Source organism: Prionailurus viverrinus, chromosome E3, assembly GCF_022837055.1.
Source record: "Prionailurus viverrinus isolate Anna chromosome E3, UM_Priviv_1.0, whole genome shotgun sequence".
NCBI lineage: Eukaryota > Metazoa > Chordata > Mammalia > Carnivora > Felidae > Prionailurus > Prionailurus viverrinus.
The window spans coordinates 811,848-826,439 of NC_062576.1; the positions used below are offsets into that span (position 1 = coordinate 811,848).

The 14,592-nt window shown below is 63.2% G+C and overlaps 1 protein-coding gene across 4 annotated transcripts in view; it reads right to left on the reverse strand.

Annotated features, from left to right (window-relative positions):
• The window catches only part of PRKAR1B (protein kinase cAMP-dependent type I regulatory subunit beta), a 103,117-nt gene that overhangs the window by 4,901 nt on the left and 83,624 nt on the right, over positions 1-14,592 (reverse strand). For all 4 annotated transcript variants that reach the window (XR_007147704.1, XM_047837971.1, XM_047837969.1 and 1 more), the window contains 2 exons: positions 13,440-13,500; positions 7,924-8,045 (listed from right to left, as the gene is read on the reverse strand). Coding sequence is in view for 3 of the 4 variants with exons in the window: in XM_047837971.1 (XP_047693927.1) it covers positions 7,924-8,045; positions 13,440-13,500 (183 nt within the window). In the remaining variant the exon portion in view is untranslated. The remainder of the gene's footprint in view (positions 1-7,923; positions 8,046-13,439; positions 13,501-14,592) is intronic.

Consider the following 14,592-nt stretch of genomic DNA (forward strand, 5'->3'; position numbering starts at 1 on the left):
TACGCGCCCCTGAACAACTGAGCACCGCCAGGCAGGGGCTGGAAAGCCGTGAGAGACGCGCCAGCCCCACCTGAAGCCAGAGCCGGCCGACCTCAGCTCCGCGGAGCGCCGGCCACAGCCGCGGGGGGCCCCCCACTTCCCAGCGTCAGCCTCCTCTTCCACAGAGTGGCTACAGGACCGTTCGGCCTCCCGGAGCAGGGGCCCGACCGCCTGCACTTCAGAAGTAGCTCCATCCCCGTCAGATGGGACAGGTGGCCGTGAGGGCAGTGGGCGCTTGAATAAGCGGAACAGAAAACACCCGTGGCTGCGGCGTTCACGAGACGTTCCCGCCCATTCCTGCCTGACGCCCGGGGACCCCTGTGGACGCACCGCCGTCCGTGTTTGTGTGCTTATGCACAGGCAGCGTGCTGCACGTCTGCACGCGCACGGGAGTAACTGAGCCCGCGGGTGAGAGCACCTCGCAGACAGCCCCAGGCTCCCCCTGCATCGGCGAGTGGGCGCCCTTCGAGCTCCTCTCTGTTCCCCCCGAGGGGCCGGGCTGACTCTGCCAGAGCCCCGGTCCCCCCTCCCCGCGGCACGGCGGAGAGCCACGGGGCAAGGGCATCACACCCCACGGCCGCCCACACCCCGGCCGGGTTCGCGCTCGGGTCCAAAGGTCACCCGTGAGGCCGGGGCCCCAGAGCGTGCAGCACCACAAGCCCTGGCTGCTGGCGGTCCTTCCTCCAAACCCACGGTCTGTCTCATGCCCCCCAAGTCAGGCGACGTCTGTCAGGAGCAGGGGGAAGCGGCCGGTGACCGATGCTCCAGCGGGCACACACGATGTCCGGGCTGCACGCAGGCGGCCGCACCAAACGTGCCCTAGAGCATGACGGGAGGGGCCTGCGGGTCCCAGCCCACGGCTCCCTTCCCCCCCGGGCTCTGCCCCCAACGTCCGGCCGCTTCCTCCCTGCCACCCGCAGCCTCAGGGGCACCGGGGAGTGGGTCCGAGGCTTCCTGGCCACACACGCCCTGCTTCGAGTGAGGGCAGGAGAGAGGGACCACCACCCAGGGCTCCTTCCAGGCTGGGGTGGGGGTGGGGGGCGCGGGCAGCCCGCTGCAGTCCACTCTGGGGTCCAAAGGTTCTGGTGCTCAGCCGAGCCCAACGGCCACCAGCCCCGTCCTCAGGAACCACAGTCTGCAGACTTCCTGTCTGTGCTGGCTGGCGGCCTCCACCCGGGGCACCGGAGCCACGGGTAGGCTCCTGTCGCAACGCCTCCCCGGGGGGGTGGGCGACCCAACCCAGACCACACAGGGCACCGTGGCCAGCAACTACGTTCCAGCCCTGCGCCCGGGGTGAAGGCCTGAGCAAGAAACAGAGTCTGGACGTGCAGACCTTGGGGCGGGGGTCACGTTTTCTGTCTGGGAGAAACATCCCCCAGACTTTCACCACGTCTCTGACGCTGGTAACAGAAGCCAGGAAGAACCCGTCAAGGAGAAGGCACTTAGGGACGCACACGAGCCGCCATGGGGACGGCGGTGAAGGGGGGGATGGCGGGTGGGGAGGAGGCAATGTTTTCCTAAAGACGTTTCTGTGTCACCAGACTTGTTCCAGGAAGTGACACTTCGGTGGCACGATTTTGTTAACGTTTTGTTTTTCTAAGGCTCCCATCGAGGTCTAGCCTCGGCTTCCAGCAAGCTGACTTGTGTGGTGATCCAGAATGTTCTGGGGCAGACAGTGCCAAGGCCCCGAGCCACACGACAGCCCACTTAATCCACGGCGGCACGGAAGGTGACGTACGTGCCCTCACGTCCGTGTGCCGAGGCCGATCAGAGCCCAGGGCCTGGCCTGCCAGGTCCTGCCTGAGGGGTCGGCCAGGTGTGCAGGCAGGTGAGCTGGCGAGGGGGTCGTCGGGCCCCTGACGAGGAAGGAGACATCACAGCGGCCCACACGGGATGGGGCCTGGGAGGCCCCCCTGGCGTCGGAGGGAGGCCGTCCAGGCACCGAGTGGGCACCGGTGTGGGTGGAAGCAAACCCCTTGCACCCGGCAACCGCGCCCCCGGGTCACAGAAAAACTGGCGGCTGGGTGTTCAGGGCGCCCTAAGCAGGCGAGCGGCTACGTGGGGTCAGGTCCAGACGAGGGGCCGCGATTCCGCGCCACAAAGGACTGCATGCGATCACCAATAACCTGGACTGCACGCTGATTCCAACGACAGGACGTCCTGGAAGAGGCGGAGCTGCGCAGGCAGAAGACGGGGGCTGCCCGGGCTCAGGGCGGAGGGAGGAGCACGGGGAGCACAGGGGACTTTTAGGGCGGCGAACAGCGCGAGGGACACGGGACGGTGGACACCTGCCGTCCCACATTCGCCCAAACCCACAGAACGTGCACCCACCCAGAGGGACCCTCCCGTGAACCATGGACTCCGGGTGATAACAGCGTGTCAGTGTGGGGTCACCGACTGTGACAAATCCACCATCTGGGGGACACCGATAATGGGGGAGTCGGGGGGGAGCGGGGAATTATGGGAAATCTCTGTCCATTCAGCTCAACGTTGCAGTGAATCTAAAACTACCCCCTAAAAATAAAGTCTCAGGGCACCTGGGGGCTTAGTCAGGTGAGCGTCTGACTCTTGAGCTCGGCTCAAGTCATGATCTCGTGGTTCGTGGGATCGAGCTGACAGCTCGGAGCCTGCTTGGGATTCTCTCTCCTTCTCTCCTGCCCGCCCCCCCCCCCCCCCCCAGCTTGTGAACACTCACGTGTGTGCGAGCACTCTCTCTCTCTCAAAATAAATAAATAAACTTTAAAAAAATCAAATCTTAAAAATCAGAGAGAGAGAGAACTTCTCTGAAATCCTGCTCTCTCTTATTCTGGGGGTCTGGCCGACGAGCCAGCAAGCACCCGTGACCTCGGGCAGCCCCGCACCAGGCCCGCAGAACAACGATCTGGGCCAATCGCTATCCCCGGATGCAGACTGGAGGCCACTTCCCTCTGTTGGTTTCCGTCTGCAGAACGTTTCCTGCACCTCAGGCCCCGCCCCAACCTGCCCAGCACACCCTCTCTCCGGTGGGACCGTCCCTGCTACCTCCTGGCTCCAGGGCCCCCAGCTACAGGGCCCTCCTGCCGAGGCCCGGCCCTCCTCCACGCGGACCCAGGGCCAGTCTGTGCCAACGGACTGGGACCACTTCCCTCCTTGGCAAGTAAACACAGAAGCGCCCGTAGCCGCTGTCCCCGCCCCGCCTCGGCCTGGCACGCAAGGGCATGGCACCAGCCCAGCCACGAACGGCCCTGGGCACAGAAGGACATGCCCACGGGGGAGGTCTCCTCCCTACCCCGCAAGATCCCGGTGAATCGTGCGTGCCCACCAGCCTGGTCCGTGTGTCTGAGGGGCCAACAGGGCCAGTCCCCGGACAGACCGTGGCCTCGGGAGCAGTGGTTATGCATTTGCTCCAACATTGTGGACGTTTACAAAATTAACTTACTAAGAGAGCAGATGAACCAAATCTGGAGTTTCCGTGACAGTGTCTCCCCAGCTGCCAGTCGGTGGGCCTCAGGGGGTCCTCCTGGGCATGCAAAGTCAGGCCTGCCCACCTCCTTGCCAGTTCTGGAGACCAGGAGCCGGGAGTCTCAGGGCCTGGAACACCTGGGGGCCTGGCCAGTTCTGTACCCGCTCGCCCTCTCTCTGCTCGGAGCCCAATCCCTGAGGAGGCCTGGACGTGGTGGGTCCAGGAATTGGCTCACAGCACAGTGGGGACCGCGAGTCCAGAATCTATAGGGCCGGCCGGCCGGCAGGGGGTGTCTCCCCCGGGGGGACATGCGGGTCTTTCTTCTCTCAAGAAAAGCCTTCAACTGACTGGCTGAGGCCCACCCCTTCACTCAACATCAGCTGATGTCCACGCTAGTCCCATTTGAAAAATACCTTTGCAGAAACATCTAGACACCCGGGACCGCGGCTTGCTCAAGCCGACCCATCAAACTGACCCTGACTGCAGGGAGCCGCGGGGCCCGGGCCCCTTTCCCGCTATCTCCCTGTGCGCAGACCAGCCCCGCTGTGCGGGGGAGCTCACAGGCGGCCCAGGAACCGGGGGTTAACCCACTCCACTGTGTGTGTGTGCTGTTCGCCAGCTGAAAGAGGACAGCTCAAACCGGACTGGCCACGCTCCCGAAAGCTTCCGCAAGAACATGGGCCACCCGCGCCTCGCCTCGCCCCAGGCCTGGCCTGGGGGTGGGGGTGGGGTCTCTTCTCGTAAGGAAACATCAGCCACAGGATGGTCACTGGGGTTTCCAGAAGTCTCCAACCAACGGAACAGCCGTCGGAGGGAGAAGGGCCGACCCAACAAAACACACGAGTAACACTACCTTCTCCTGCTTCGTCCCACGACAGTCTGGGTCGGCTCGGGTCAGATGGAGGCTGGCTTCCCCACCCGAGGCACCACTCAGACCAGGGAGCCACCAGGCAGCTCGCTGGGTGCTGTGGGGGAGCGAGGCTGGCAGGCTCGACCCAGGTGTGGCAGCTGTAGCCAGCGGGCCGCCTCTGGCCGTGTAGCAAACACCCAGGAAGCTGCATTTCAGGCCGAGAGCCTCGATTCCCGTGAACCCTGGGATCCCACCAGGACCTACTGGACTGGGTCGATCACAGAGGAAAAGGGGAAAAAAATCCAAGTTGCCAAGGAGACAACTTCAAATACATTTCCAGGAGAGTCGGGTTACATTCCAGAGCCGGTGCACGAGCCCCTGCCCCCATCCCCACGGAGGACGTTCCTGCACGGGGCCCCAGGCCCAGGGCAGGGCCCAGTGTCACTGTCACCCCACCGCCCTCCCTCGGCACCTTCTCCTGGAGACCCCGCAGGGAGCCACACAGGCCTGCCCCGGGCACAGCACGAGACCCAGAACGGTCCCTCTGTGTCGTCGCCCATCACCCTGCGTGAATCACAGAGGGCAGTGCCGTTCTATAAAAGAATGAGGGGTGCCCGGACCCTCTTGTGGGACACACACATGTGCACACATCACGCGGGAGCAGGGAGCAGGACCCCGGCCACTGGGATGCAGGGCGCATGCTTGCTGGCTGCGCGGCCTTGGGCAGAGGCCCAGCCCTCCCCTGCCCCAGGAGGGACGCTGGACCCTGACCAGGCCTCCCTGACAGGTGCGTGGGGGTTCACACAACGCCCGGCGCATCCTGGGCTCAGAAAGTCCCAGCTCACGACATCAGATGAACAAACCAGGTGACCACTCCCCTCCCTGGAGCTGTGTGAGGGCCCCCCACCCCCTCGCCAATCTGTGCCCATCACCCGCGTTTAATGCTTTTTTTACCCGTGTCCTTGGACCCGGCTGGGAGGTCCAAGCCTTAGTCCACAGCAAATGATGGACGATTGTGTGGGCTGGCCCGAGTTACTCCCTCAGCTCGGAGACCACGAACCTCAAAGCCTGCGAGGCCGGCAGACCAGACACAAGGGCCGGGTGGGGACTGTGGCTAACAGGGGTCCTTTCCCACCCCTCCAGTCTGCCGATTGTGGCTAGGTGCCACACGTTTACAGAGAAGTTAGATTCCCACTGCGACGGGAAAAGACCTTGATTTTTAAACACTGGTAATCAATTCAAATGTTTTAAAAAACCACCACGCAGATGAACACAGACGCACCTCTGAGCCAAAGTGGCCCCGTGAGCACCAGCTTCTTATTAGTGAGTTGAAACCTAGGGCAGGAAAGGATCTGTGCCTTCGAGCCGGCACCACACCCTCCCCTTGGTCCCAGGTCATCAGAGGAGGGGCTCCACATGTGCACCCCTCGCGGGGACACACAGGCGGTTTCAGGGGTTGGTGACTTAGAGCCACGGTCTGTCCCCCTCTCACCGGCCGCTCTCACCCAGGCACCTGCTAATGCCCGGGGACCACGGCTGCTCTCTGGAGGTGCAGTGGGCGGGACACCCAAGGTGGGGCGTCCTGTGCCCGGAGCTCAGGGCCCCACTGATGAGCTGAGCCGTGTGGGTGTCTCAGCACGGCCGCTGGTGCCAGGAAGGAGGCGCCCCCACGACCAGCCTGGGTGTCCCGGCGAGTCAGACCCCGCTTGTCCAGGAAGCAGCGAGGACCCTGCGGGTGGTCACATCCAGTGCAGATTTGGGGGTGGGGTCCAACGAAGTGGTGGCTGGAGGGACCCCCTCCATCCCTTCCTGGACCTCATGTTCTTAACTGGGAAATGCCAGGCCCACACAGACCCAGAGAGGGTGTCACGTCTGAGGCCACAGCAGAGGGGACATCACCCACCAGCCCCTTTGAGGAGCAGGACAGGACCTCAAGGGCCTCCCCCCCCCCCCCCCGCCAAGCTCATCATGGGAGGAAGAAGCCGGCGGGCACTCCCCTGGACCGGATCCACTCCCTGTCGACCTAGAATCAGAATTCATTCCGTTTTCTCCTTCCTTCCCTCTCCCTTCAGAAGGACTCGTGACTCACGCAGCCGAGAACTGCTGGGGCTGGGGTCCTTCAGAAAGATTCACACGGCTTCCAGGGAGCCTGGGGCGAAGGAGCCGCACGCGCCCCCCACCCGCAGGCACCATGTGTCCCCGGTGGGTGGGTGTGGGGCTGGGATGGGCGCGGGGCCTGGGGAGGGGGGCGGGTTGTGCCTCCGGTGCCCTTGCAGACCCACCTTCCAGAAATTTCAGGCGGGTGGCGGAAAGGGACCCTGACACGCCCTCCCGGGAGTCACAAGCCAGACTTGTTTCCTGTCCAGGTCTCACCCGTGCTGTTCGTGCTTCGTGTGCCGGCAGAGAGGGCTCCGCGTCTCACCGGCACCGACAACCCGGCAAGGTCCCCTCTTGTTTTGTTTTTATTTTTAAAAACGTTTAATTTTGGGCGAGAGCGTGAGAGTGTGCGAGCAGGGGAGGGGCGGGGAGAGAGGGGGAGGGAGGGTCCCAAGCAAACTCTGCACCGTGAGCACAGAGCCTGGCACGGGGCTCGATCCCACGAACCGCGAGACCGTGACCAGCCCCGAACGGCTGTCGAGAGTCAGACGTACCGACGGAGCCCCCAGGTGCCCCTCCTTCGTTTGTTTTGGACCCAGAAAGTGGCCACTGGCGCCGAGCAGGGCGTACTTTGCTGGCCGTGCAGAAACTCCAGCGTGGACGGCCTGCTCCGGACAGCGCCGGGGCCCCCACGCTGCCCCGCCGAGGCCTCCCTCTCTCCGGCGGCAAGATGCACAGCTGAAGAATGTGTTTTAATGAGCATGAACGTGAAATCCTTCCGCCCCTGAGCGCCACGGGAGGAGGAAGCGAGCCCAACAGGCGGCGGCATACTTGTGGCCCCGCGTAATCGGTGCTGCCCCCCGCGAGGCGGGCCCCCCATTCATTCTGGGCAGCGTCTGGGTGGGGGCTCACCCCGGGGGTCCCAGCCCAGCACAGCCCTGGGGACGGGCAGCCACAGCAGCTGCTTGCCTCTGTCAGTGACAGGCGCGAGTGTGGCCGACACGGATTACGGCCCGAGCACCAGCTGTCGCCGGGCCTCGTAAAAATGACTCACGCGCCGCCAGCCTGGGAACCGGGAGCCTCTTTTAAAAACCAACGTCTTCGTTTGAGGTCCTTGTAGATGGGCGCATAGTCGTGAGAGACAGCACGGAAAGAAGCCACAGACATCTTTGTCCGCCAGTGACAACGCGCCACAGAGCTTGGGGTGCCGCGCCACCCAGGGTCCCGACGTGGGTTCCGACTCTCCACCCCCACTGCGCACACGCTCGTGTTCAGTCCGGCACAACGTCCTCCCGGGGCACCGCACGCCTGGGGACCCGACGCTGTTTTCCAAGAGGAGAGTCTCGCTTCCAACTCTCCGGGGCGAGAAGACACGACGGCACGGTGTGAGGTCGTTGGCGGGGCAGAGGGCGGGGGGGGGGGGGGTGGGGTGGGGGACTCGGGGTCGGCACACGGGAGCGACGCGGACGGAGCCCCCGTGAGGGCGGCCACTCACCTCCGTGATGATGAAGAAATCGTCCCCGGGCTCCCCCTGGACCACAATCTCCTCTCCGTCCTCAAACTGCACAGGCTCCAAGGCGTCAGCCACGGTCAGGCGCTCCCACTTCTCCAGCGACTCTAGAGTGGGCGACAAGGGGACCGTCACCGCAGCCTTGCCCTGCCCTGCACCCGAGCGCTCGCTCAGCAAGTGCCGCCGATCGGCAGCGAGGGACCCGGGGCGCGTCTGGGCGCTGGGAGGGCCTGGGCGTCGCAGCGCTAAGTCGGGCCCAGGAGGGGCCCCGGCCAGCACGCCCGCCGAGCACTGAGGCCACGACGCGGTTTAACGCGAGCCTGCTCGGCACCACCGCCGGCTGGGAAGACGCTTCGTCACCGCTCAGCCGCGAGGCTCGGCATGGCTCGCCTTCCGTTATTTCAGGTCAACACACTTAATTCCAGCTCACGCTTCTCGACACAGCTTGCAAGATCCGTGTCCCCTGCCGCCCCTCCCCAGCCCTCCCCTTCCTGGTCACCGTCCATCCCTAGCCCTCAGGAAGGGAAAAACACCCAAGAGGCCCCATACGCTCCTTCTGTAAGGAAATAAGGACTGCCCGATTAACTCTTTCTTTCTCGGCGGAAGAACCCCCCCCGGCCTAGACTCCTCAGACGCTGCTCAAGTGGGCCAGCGGCTAAAAATACAAAGCAAGGCATTTATTTTAGAACTAGGTTAGGAGCGGGATCTCTCCACTTTAAGACGCCTGCCAGCGCTTCTCATAGCAAAGGACCGGCCTCCGGGGAGCCGTCAGAGCACGCGCCCCACCGGCCCGCCTGGAAAGGTCTGCGAGGCCGGCGGGGCCGCTGGGGAGTCAGGAGCCGGGCGTTCCCACGCAGCCCCGCACATCCACCACCGGGGACCGAACAGAGCAGCGGCCTCAGGAGCGGCACAAGGGGTGCTCGTCGGAGGTGGGCACGGGCGGGCGGGCCGGCCAACGCGGAGGTCTTGCCCGTGGGTTCCGAGCGAGAGCCACGGGTCACGCTGCTGGGGGGACATCTGTCCCCGCGTGTCTCTTCACTTCGGCAGGTTCCTCTTGTTACACCTGAAACGTGACGCTCCGAGGCCTGAACGTCGACGCGCGAAGCTGCGTCCCGTCAGAAGATGCCAGGAGACGGCGGTTTCTGGGCCCCGATTACTGAACGGGCTCTTCTCTGAGGCAACTCAGGAAACAAGCCCTGGGACTGGTTCTTCTGCTGTGCACAGCCCGGCCCTCCAGGCAGCACGGTCCCTTTCCCGAGTGGGACGGTCAACACTGCACCCGCACAGAATGCAAACGGAGGCAGGCGTCCCTCCGCTGTCACAGACGTCCTGCAGCCGGAGCCCGAGGGCCAGCAGGCGTGTGGCCTGCAAGCAGGACACGGGGAGGCCGCGGTGGCTTCTGCGCTCACACCCCCCGGGGTTCTGCCACGTTCAGTGCCCCCCCCAGGGGCCGGCTCCTATGTCCGTGCGCAGAAACCAGAACCCCCGGGCCCCGGGCGCACCGTGGCCGCCCACGCTCCTTCTTGCCGGGGGCAGGCTGCCAAGGCCAAGGCCCCCCCCCCCCCCCCCCCGCCTTCCAATGCCGGAGGGCTCCGTGCAGCTGGGTGACTGAGGGCCAAGGGGTCAGTCTTGGGGTCGCTCTGCCCGACGGCCACGGAGAAGCGCTAGCTGGCGGTGGGTTCATCGGAGGGAACCAAGCTTCCACGTGCAGCTGAGCACTGAGGGTGCCTGGCACACAGTAAGAGCAGGAGGGATCGGAAGGCGACCGGGGCGCTGGGGCTCCGAGGGAACGGGAGACGGTGAGGGACCAGGGGGCCCCAGGCCCGGGGATTTCTCGTGGGGCTAAAACACCCCTCCTCCCAGCCTCTGTGAGACCCCGAAGACCCGCCCGCGAGGCTGCCGAGTGCGACACTGACCCATCAGCACAGCAACCCTTCGCATGACGCGCCCAGACCAGGCACCTGCAGAGACGGGCTCGTGGGCACAGGGCCTCCCCCGGGGGGCGACAAGAAGGTTCTGGAACCAGGGAGTGGGGGTGGGGGCACAACCCTGAGTGCAGACGCCCCGAAGGGAAAAACTCTGGGACAGCGGATGCACTTGTACCACAGGAGCACGAAGAAACGAGACCCTTGTCTGTTCGTTTCGCGGAACCTCAGAGGGTGTGGGGTCGCGCCGTGGCAGGCGCCCCAACCCCGGGGTCAGACGTCCTGCGGCGCCCTCCCTGGCAGGCCTGCTTGATTGTCTTTGCTTAAGTTACTCAGATTCGCTACAAATAACTCAAGAAACGGAACAAAGCGTAAAGGATGTGAAGAGGTGCCGAATGCCACCCTACGTCACATCGCCTGGCCGAGGGCCTCTCCAGTCGTAGATCCAGACGGGAGGGTGGACAGAAGATGGTCACGGATGCTTTTACAAACACGACCACCAGACGCTTCCAACGTAAAGTCTTAAAGTCCACTCTGCCTGAATTTAACACCAGGCAAAGAAACCAAGAGTCTCTCTGTCTCTTTCGAGGTAAGATACTTTCTTCTCCAAAACATTCCCCTACAAGAGATCACGAAAAACACTGACTCAGTGGTCAGGTTTCACACACATTGATGCAGATGGAACGCCCACTTTTTGGGTCCAAAGGGGTAGAAAACAGGCCATATCAATTTTTCTTGATGTTTATTCATTTTTGAGACAGAGACAGAGCACAAGCAGGGGAGGGGCAGAGAGAGAGGGAGTCACAGAATCCGAAACAGGCTCCATGCTCTGAGCTGTCAGCACAGAGCCCGACGTGGGGCTCGAACTCACGGACCGTGAGATCGTGACCTGAGCCGAAGTTGGACGCCCGACCGACTGAGCCACCCAAGCGCCCCAAGAAAGATCTGCTCTTTGAACTTTTTTTTTTTTTTAACGTTTATTTTTTTTTTGGGACAGAGAGAGACAGAGCATGAACGGGGGAGGGGCAGAGAGAGGGAGACACAGAATCGGAAACAGGCCCCAGGCTCGGAGCTGTCAGCACAGAGTCCGACACGGGGCTCGAACTCACGGACTGCGAGATCATGACCTGAGCTGAAGTCGGATGCTTAACCGACTGAGCCATGCAGGCGCCCCAAAAACGGGCCATTTCATGTGGGTCGAGTTGACACCCTGAACTGCAGGCAGGCTCCGTGTCGAGGGAACAGGTGGCCCCGTGTGGCCTCCCTCCCGTGTCGGTTTTCGCTCCCCGGTGTGGGCTGAGAAGGAGCAGACACACCCATCCCATCCAGGGTCTTCTGAGCCTGCCTCCGGGGCACTGGCCCTCCTGCTCTGGGCGCCTGGGGCCTGGCGGGGGCTGCCTCGTGCCCTGCCTCGATCGATCGAATGCCTCCGTGTGGCTCTGCCCTTCCTCCGCCCGCAGCAGCCACACCCCCGGGCGCTCTCCTGGGCTCGGTGACGTGCCCTCCCCGGGGACCTGCTCCGCGCTCGATCTCGTCCATCCGTCATTTGGAAAAAAAGTTATCGAGACAGTAGCGCACGTGACGTAACCCAGCAACATCCATCCAGCGCAAAATCACGCGAAGGTTTTGTCACGATTGCTTCAGATCCGTTTGTTAAGGTTTTAAAATTTTTAGTTTGTTATTAGTGAAGCGTGGTTGACCGTAGCCATCACTGATAAAACGCCAGTGCCCTGCGCAGGGCGCCCAACCTGACTTGCGCCTCCCTCCCCGCGGCTACGACGTCCCAGGACCCGGCGGCTGGTCTTACGCTTTTGCGGCAAGATGGCTTCGCAGGCCCTGCTGAGCCGGGACCGTCTGCTGCTTTCTGCCTGCCCGCAGCTCTGGTCACTCGCTTGACTGCCCTCCACCCCAGAGGACGCGGCAGGCCTCACACTGTCTCCACCGCCTGGATGCCGAACACCGCGGTCTCTCTCTGCGCCCTCATGAGAGACTCCCGAAGGCCGTAGGGCGGGGGGCACCGCTGTGCCTGCTCCTCCCGCGACCCTGCGGACCTCCGAGGCTTGGCCGGAACGCGTCTCTCCCGCTCTTCCCTCTTCAGGCCGCTGCTCTCTGGGCGGACGTGTGTCCTAGACGAACCCTGTCCTGGATTTGATTTCTGTTTCGGTGGCCGTGCTCTCTTCCCAAGTGGGTTCCTTCCGTGTGTGGCTGGCTCTCAGCTTCTCTTGGTACTTCTGGCACCTATCCCAGTCCCAGTCTGTTCGGCCGCGGTGGCCCTTCCCCCGACGCGTCCACGCTTGGTGCAGGGGGTGCGGGTGGGGCTTCCTCCTGACCTGCCCCCCAGTCCTCCGCTGGAAGGGCAGGCGGCGGGCACCCCCGCCCCTTGTCTCTGCAGCCTGGACAGCGGGCCCCGGGCAGAGGGGAGCCCAGCTGGGAGCCAGGGCTGCTCCGGTGCCGGGTCAGCCCGGCGTCGCTACGGGCTCACGCCGCGCAGGGCGGGGAGCGCCCCGATCCTGTAACCTCATCCGCGAGCCTCAGCCCCAGTGCCGGACTCACACCCAGTGGGTTTTGTTTGCTTCTGTTCCTTCCTTGCCCCAGCACGCTCTTCCCCATCCTCACCAGAAGGCCATGAGGACTGCTGCTCGACAGTGGTTTCCAGAGGTTCCCGGAGGCTCGGCACTCAGCTGTCCCCCGCCCTCCCAAGCGGGGCCCCGCCCGTGGGCTAGCGCTGCCCTGCGTACTTGCATTTCAATTGATTAAAATGGGACAACATTAAGATGCGGTTCCTCGGGCACACCAGCCACAGGTCAAGTGCTCAACGCAGAAAGGACCATTCCCTGACGGGATCGGCCGGCTACAAACGGTGGCCCCTGTGTATGTCACAGCTACTCCAGAACACTGAAGACCCTTGCTGGTGAGAGTTCTGTTGACAGGGCTGGAAATCGACTGAAATGCAGCCAACGTGTTTATCAGACCACAGGGCGAGAAAGGGCAGCGAGTGCACCAGGGGAAACCCGCTTGGGAAAAAAGAACAAATGAGGCCCGGGAATGCTCGACACCGGGGACCACGTTTACTAGAACACGAAATGGGTCTCGAAACTGACGGATACGGAGGAAGGGCTGGCGGGGACACCGACAGCGGAGGGACGGACAGGCGGAGCACGCGGGACGAGGGCACAGACGGCCCAGGAGTGGATGACCGCGCCCGGCGGATCAGACACAGAGCTCTCGGTGCACGGGGACAGACACACGCACGTGCACCGAGTGTGAGTGTGGCTGTGTGTGCACACGTGTGTGAACGTGCCTCTGTGAGTATATGCACATGCACGTGTGCAACTGTACCTCGCAGCGCATACGCGTGTGAGCGTGCGTGCGAGCATGCCCGCGTGGGTGCATACGTGTGAGCCATGCCTGCGAGGGCTCACACGTATGCCTGTCCCAAACCCACACGTCACCCAGAGGACTGAACCTTCCAGGCACATGGGGAACACGGAAATGGCTGGACCCAGCAGGCAGGACTCAGATGAGACCGGAGGAAGCTACCGGCACAGGCTCGCGCACGGCGTGGGGGCCACTGACCCAGGATGGAGACCTTGCTGAGAAATTCCTCGTACATCTTGCGTTTTCTCAGGGTGCTGCCCTGTTCCAGAGAAAGGAGAAGACAGAAAAGAAGGTGGGTCTTTGTGCCTGAATCATCTTGACGTTTCCAAATTTCCCCAAATGACTCTGAACTCTTAAAAGGAAACCCTTTGACCATCCCATGTCCCGCAAGCCCCTCAAAGACCCCAGCCGGCACCTCCTCCAGGCAGCTGCGCCTCCCCTGGCCGCCGGCAGTGACCTCATCCAGCCCGGGCCAGTGACTGGTCCACACGACGAGCACCCAGCCAACCAGATTCCTGCACTGGGGTTTCCACGTGCTCAAGGCAGATGTCCCCAAGGCGGGATTGCAAGGGGTACTGTCTGAGCCGGGCTCACCGCACCCCCACCCTTCCCCCCAACACACACACACACACACACACCTGGAGAGGCTCTGGGGCTGGTGGCAGAACTGAGTGTGTGACACGCTAAGGGAGGGAGTAGCCGACATGGGTCAAGTCCCCGGGCTGGTCGTGCCTGAACCTGGGGCCTGGTGAGAAGGGCCAATGAGTTGCTTCTTTCCCAACCAAGTGCTGGCTGAACACGATAAAGCCAGCAGACAGGGCCCTGTCAACCTCCGCGTGAATTAGAAATGAAAATCCACTCCAAAAAGTAGAACCTGAACGCGAATTGGAAAAGGGCACCCGCTTCCTCAAGCATGCATCCCAAGTGAAGGAGGCGGCGGCCCAGCCTTCCAGCAGCCAGCACCAGCCCGGCAGGTAGAGAGCAGTCTGGACTTTATCCCCTTGGCCTGCTGCCCACGGCCTTTGCACAGTGTACGCACTCCACAACTGGACATGGCTGCGCCACCACTAAGTCCTGTGAAGCACTGCACATTCAGAAAACGGGGACATGCTCTCCACCGGCAGAGCAGCAAACCTGGTCTGGTTAAATTCAAACGGCCTCATCCATCACCTGGGACGCGGAAAGGATGGGTCGACCACAGACCCGACACCTGGTATGGAGAGAGGAGGGAGGAGGACAGCGACGGTGAGAATGTGCTCGGGCCCGGGCAGCAGCAGAAACCCAAAACGCTCAGGCCCACCTCAACCTCGCGAGAGTCCCGTGAGACAGGGGCACGGTTACCCTCATCCCC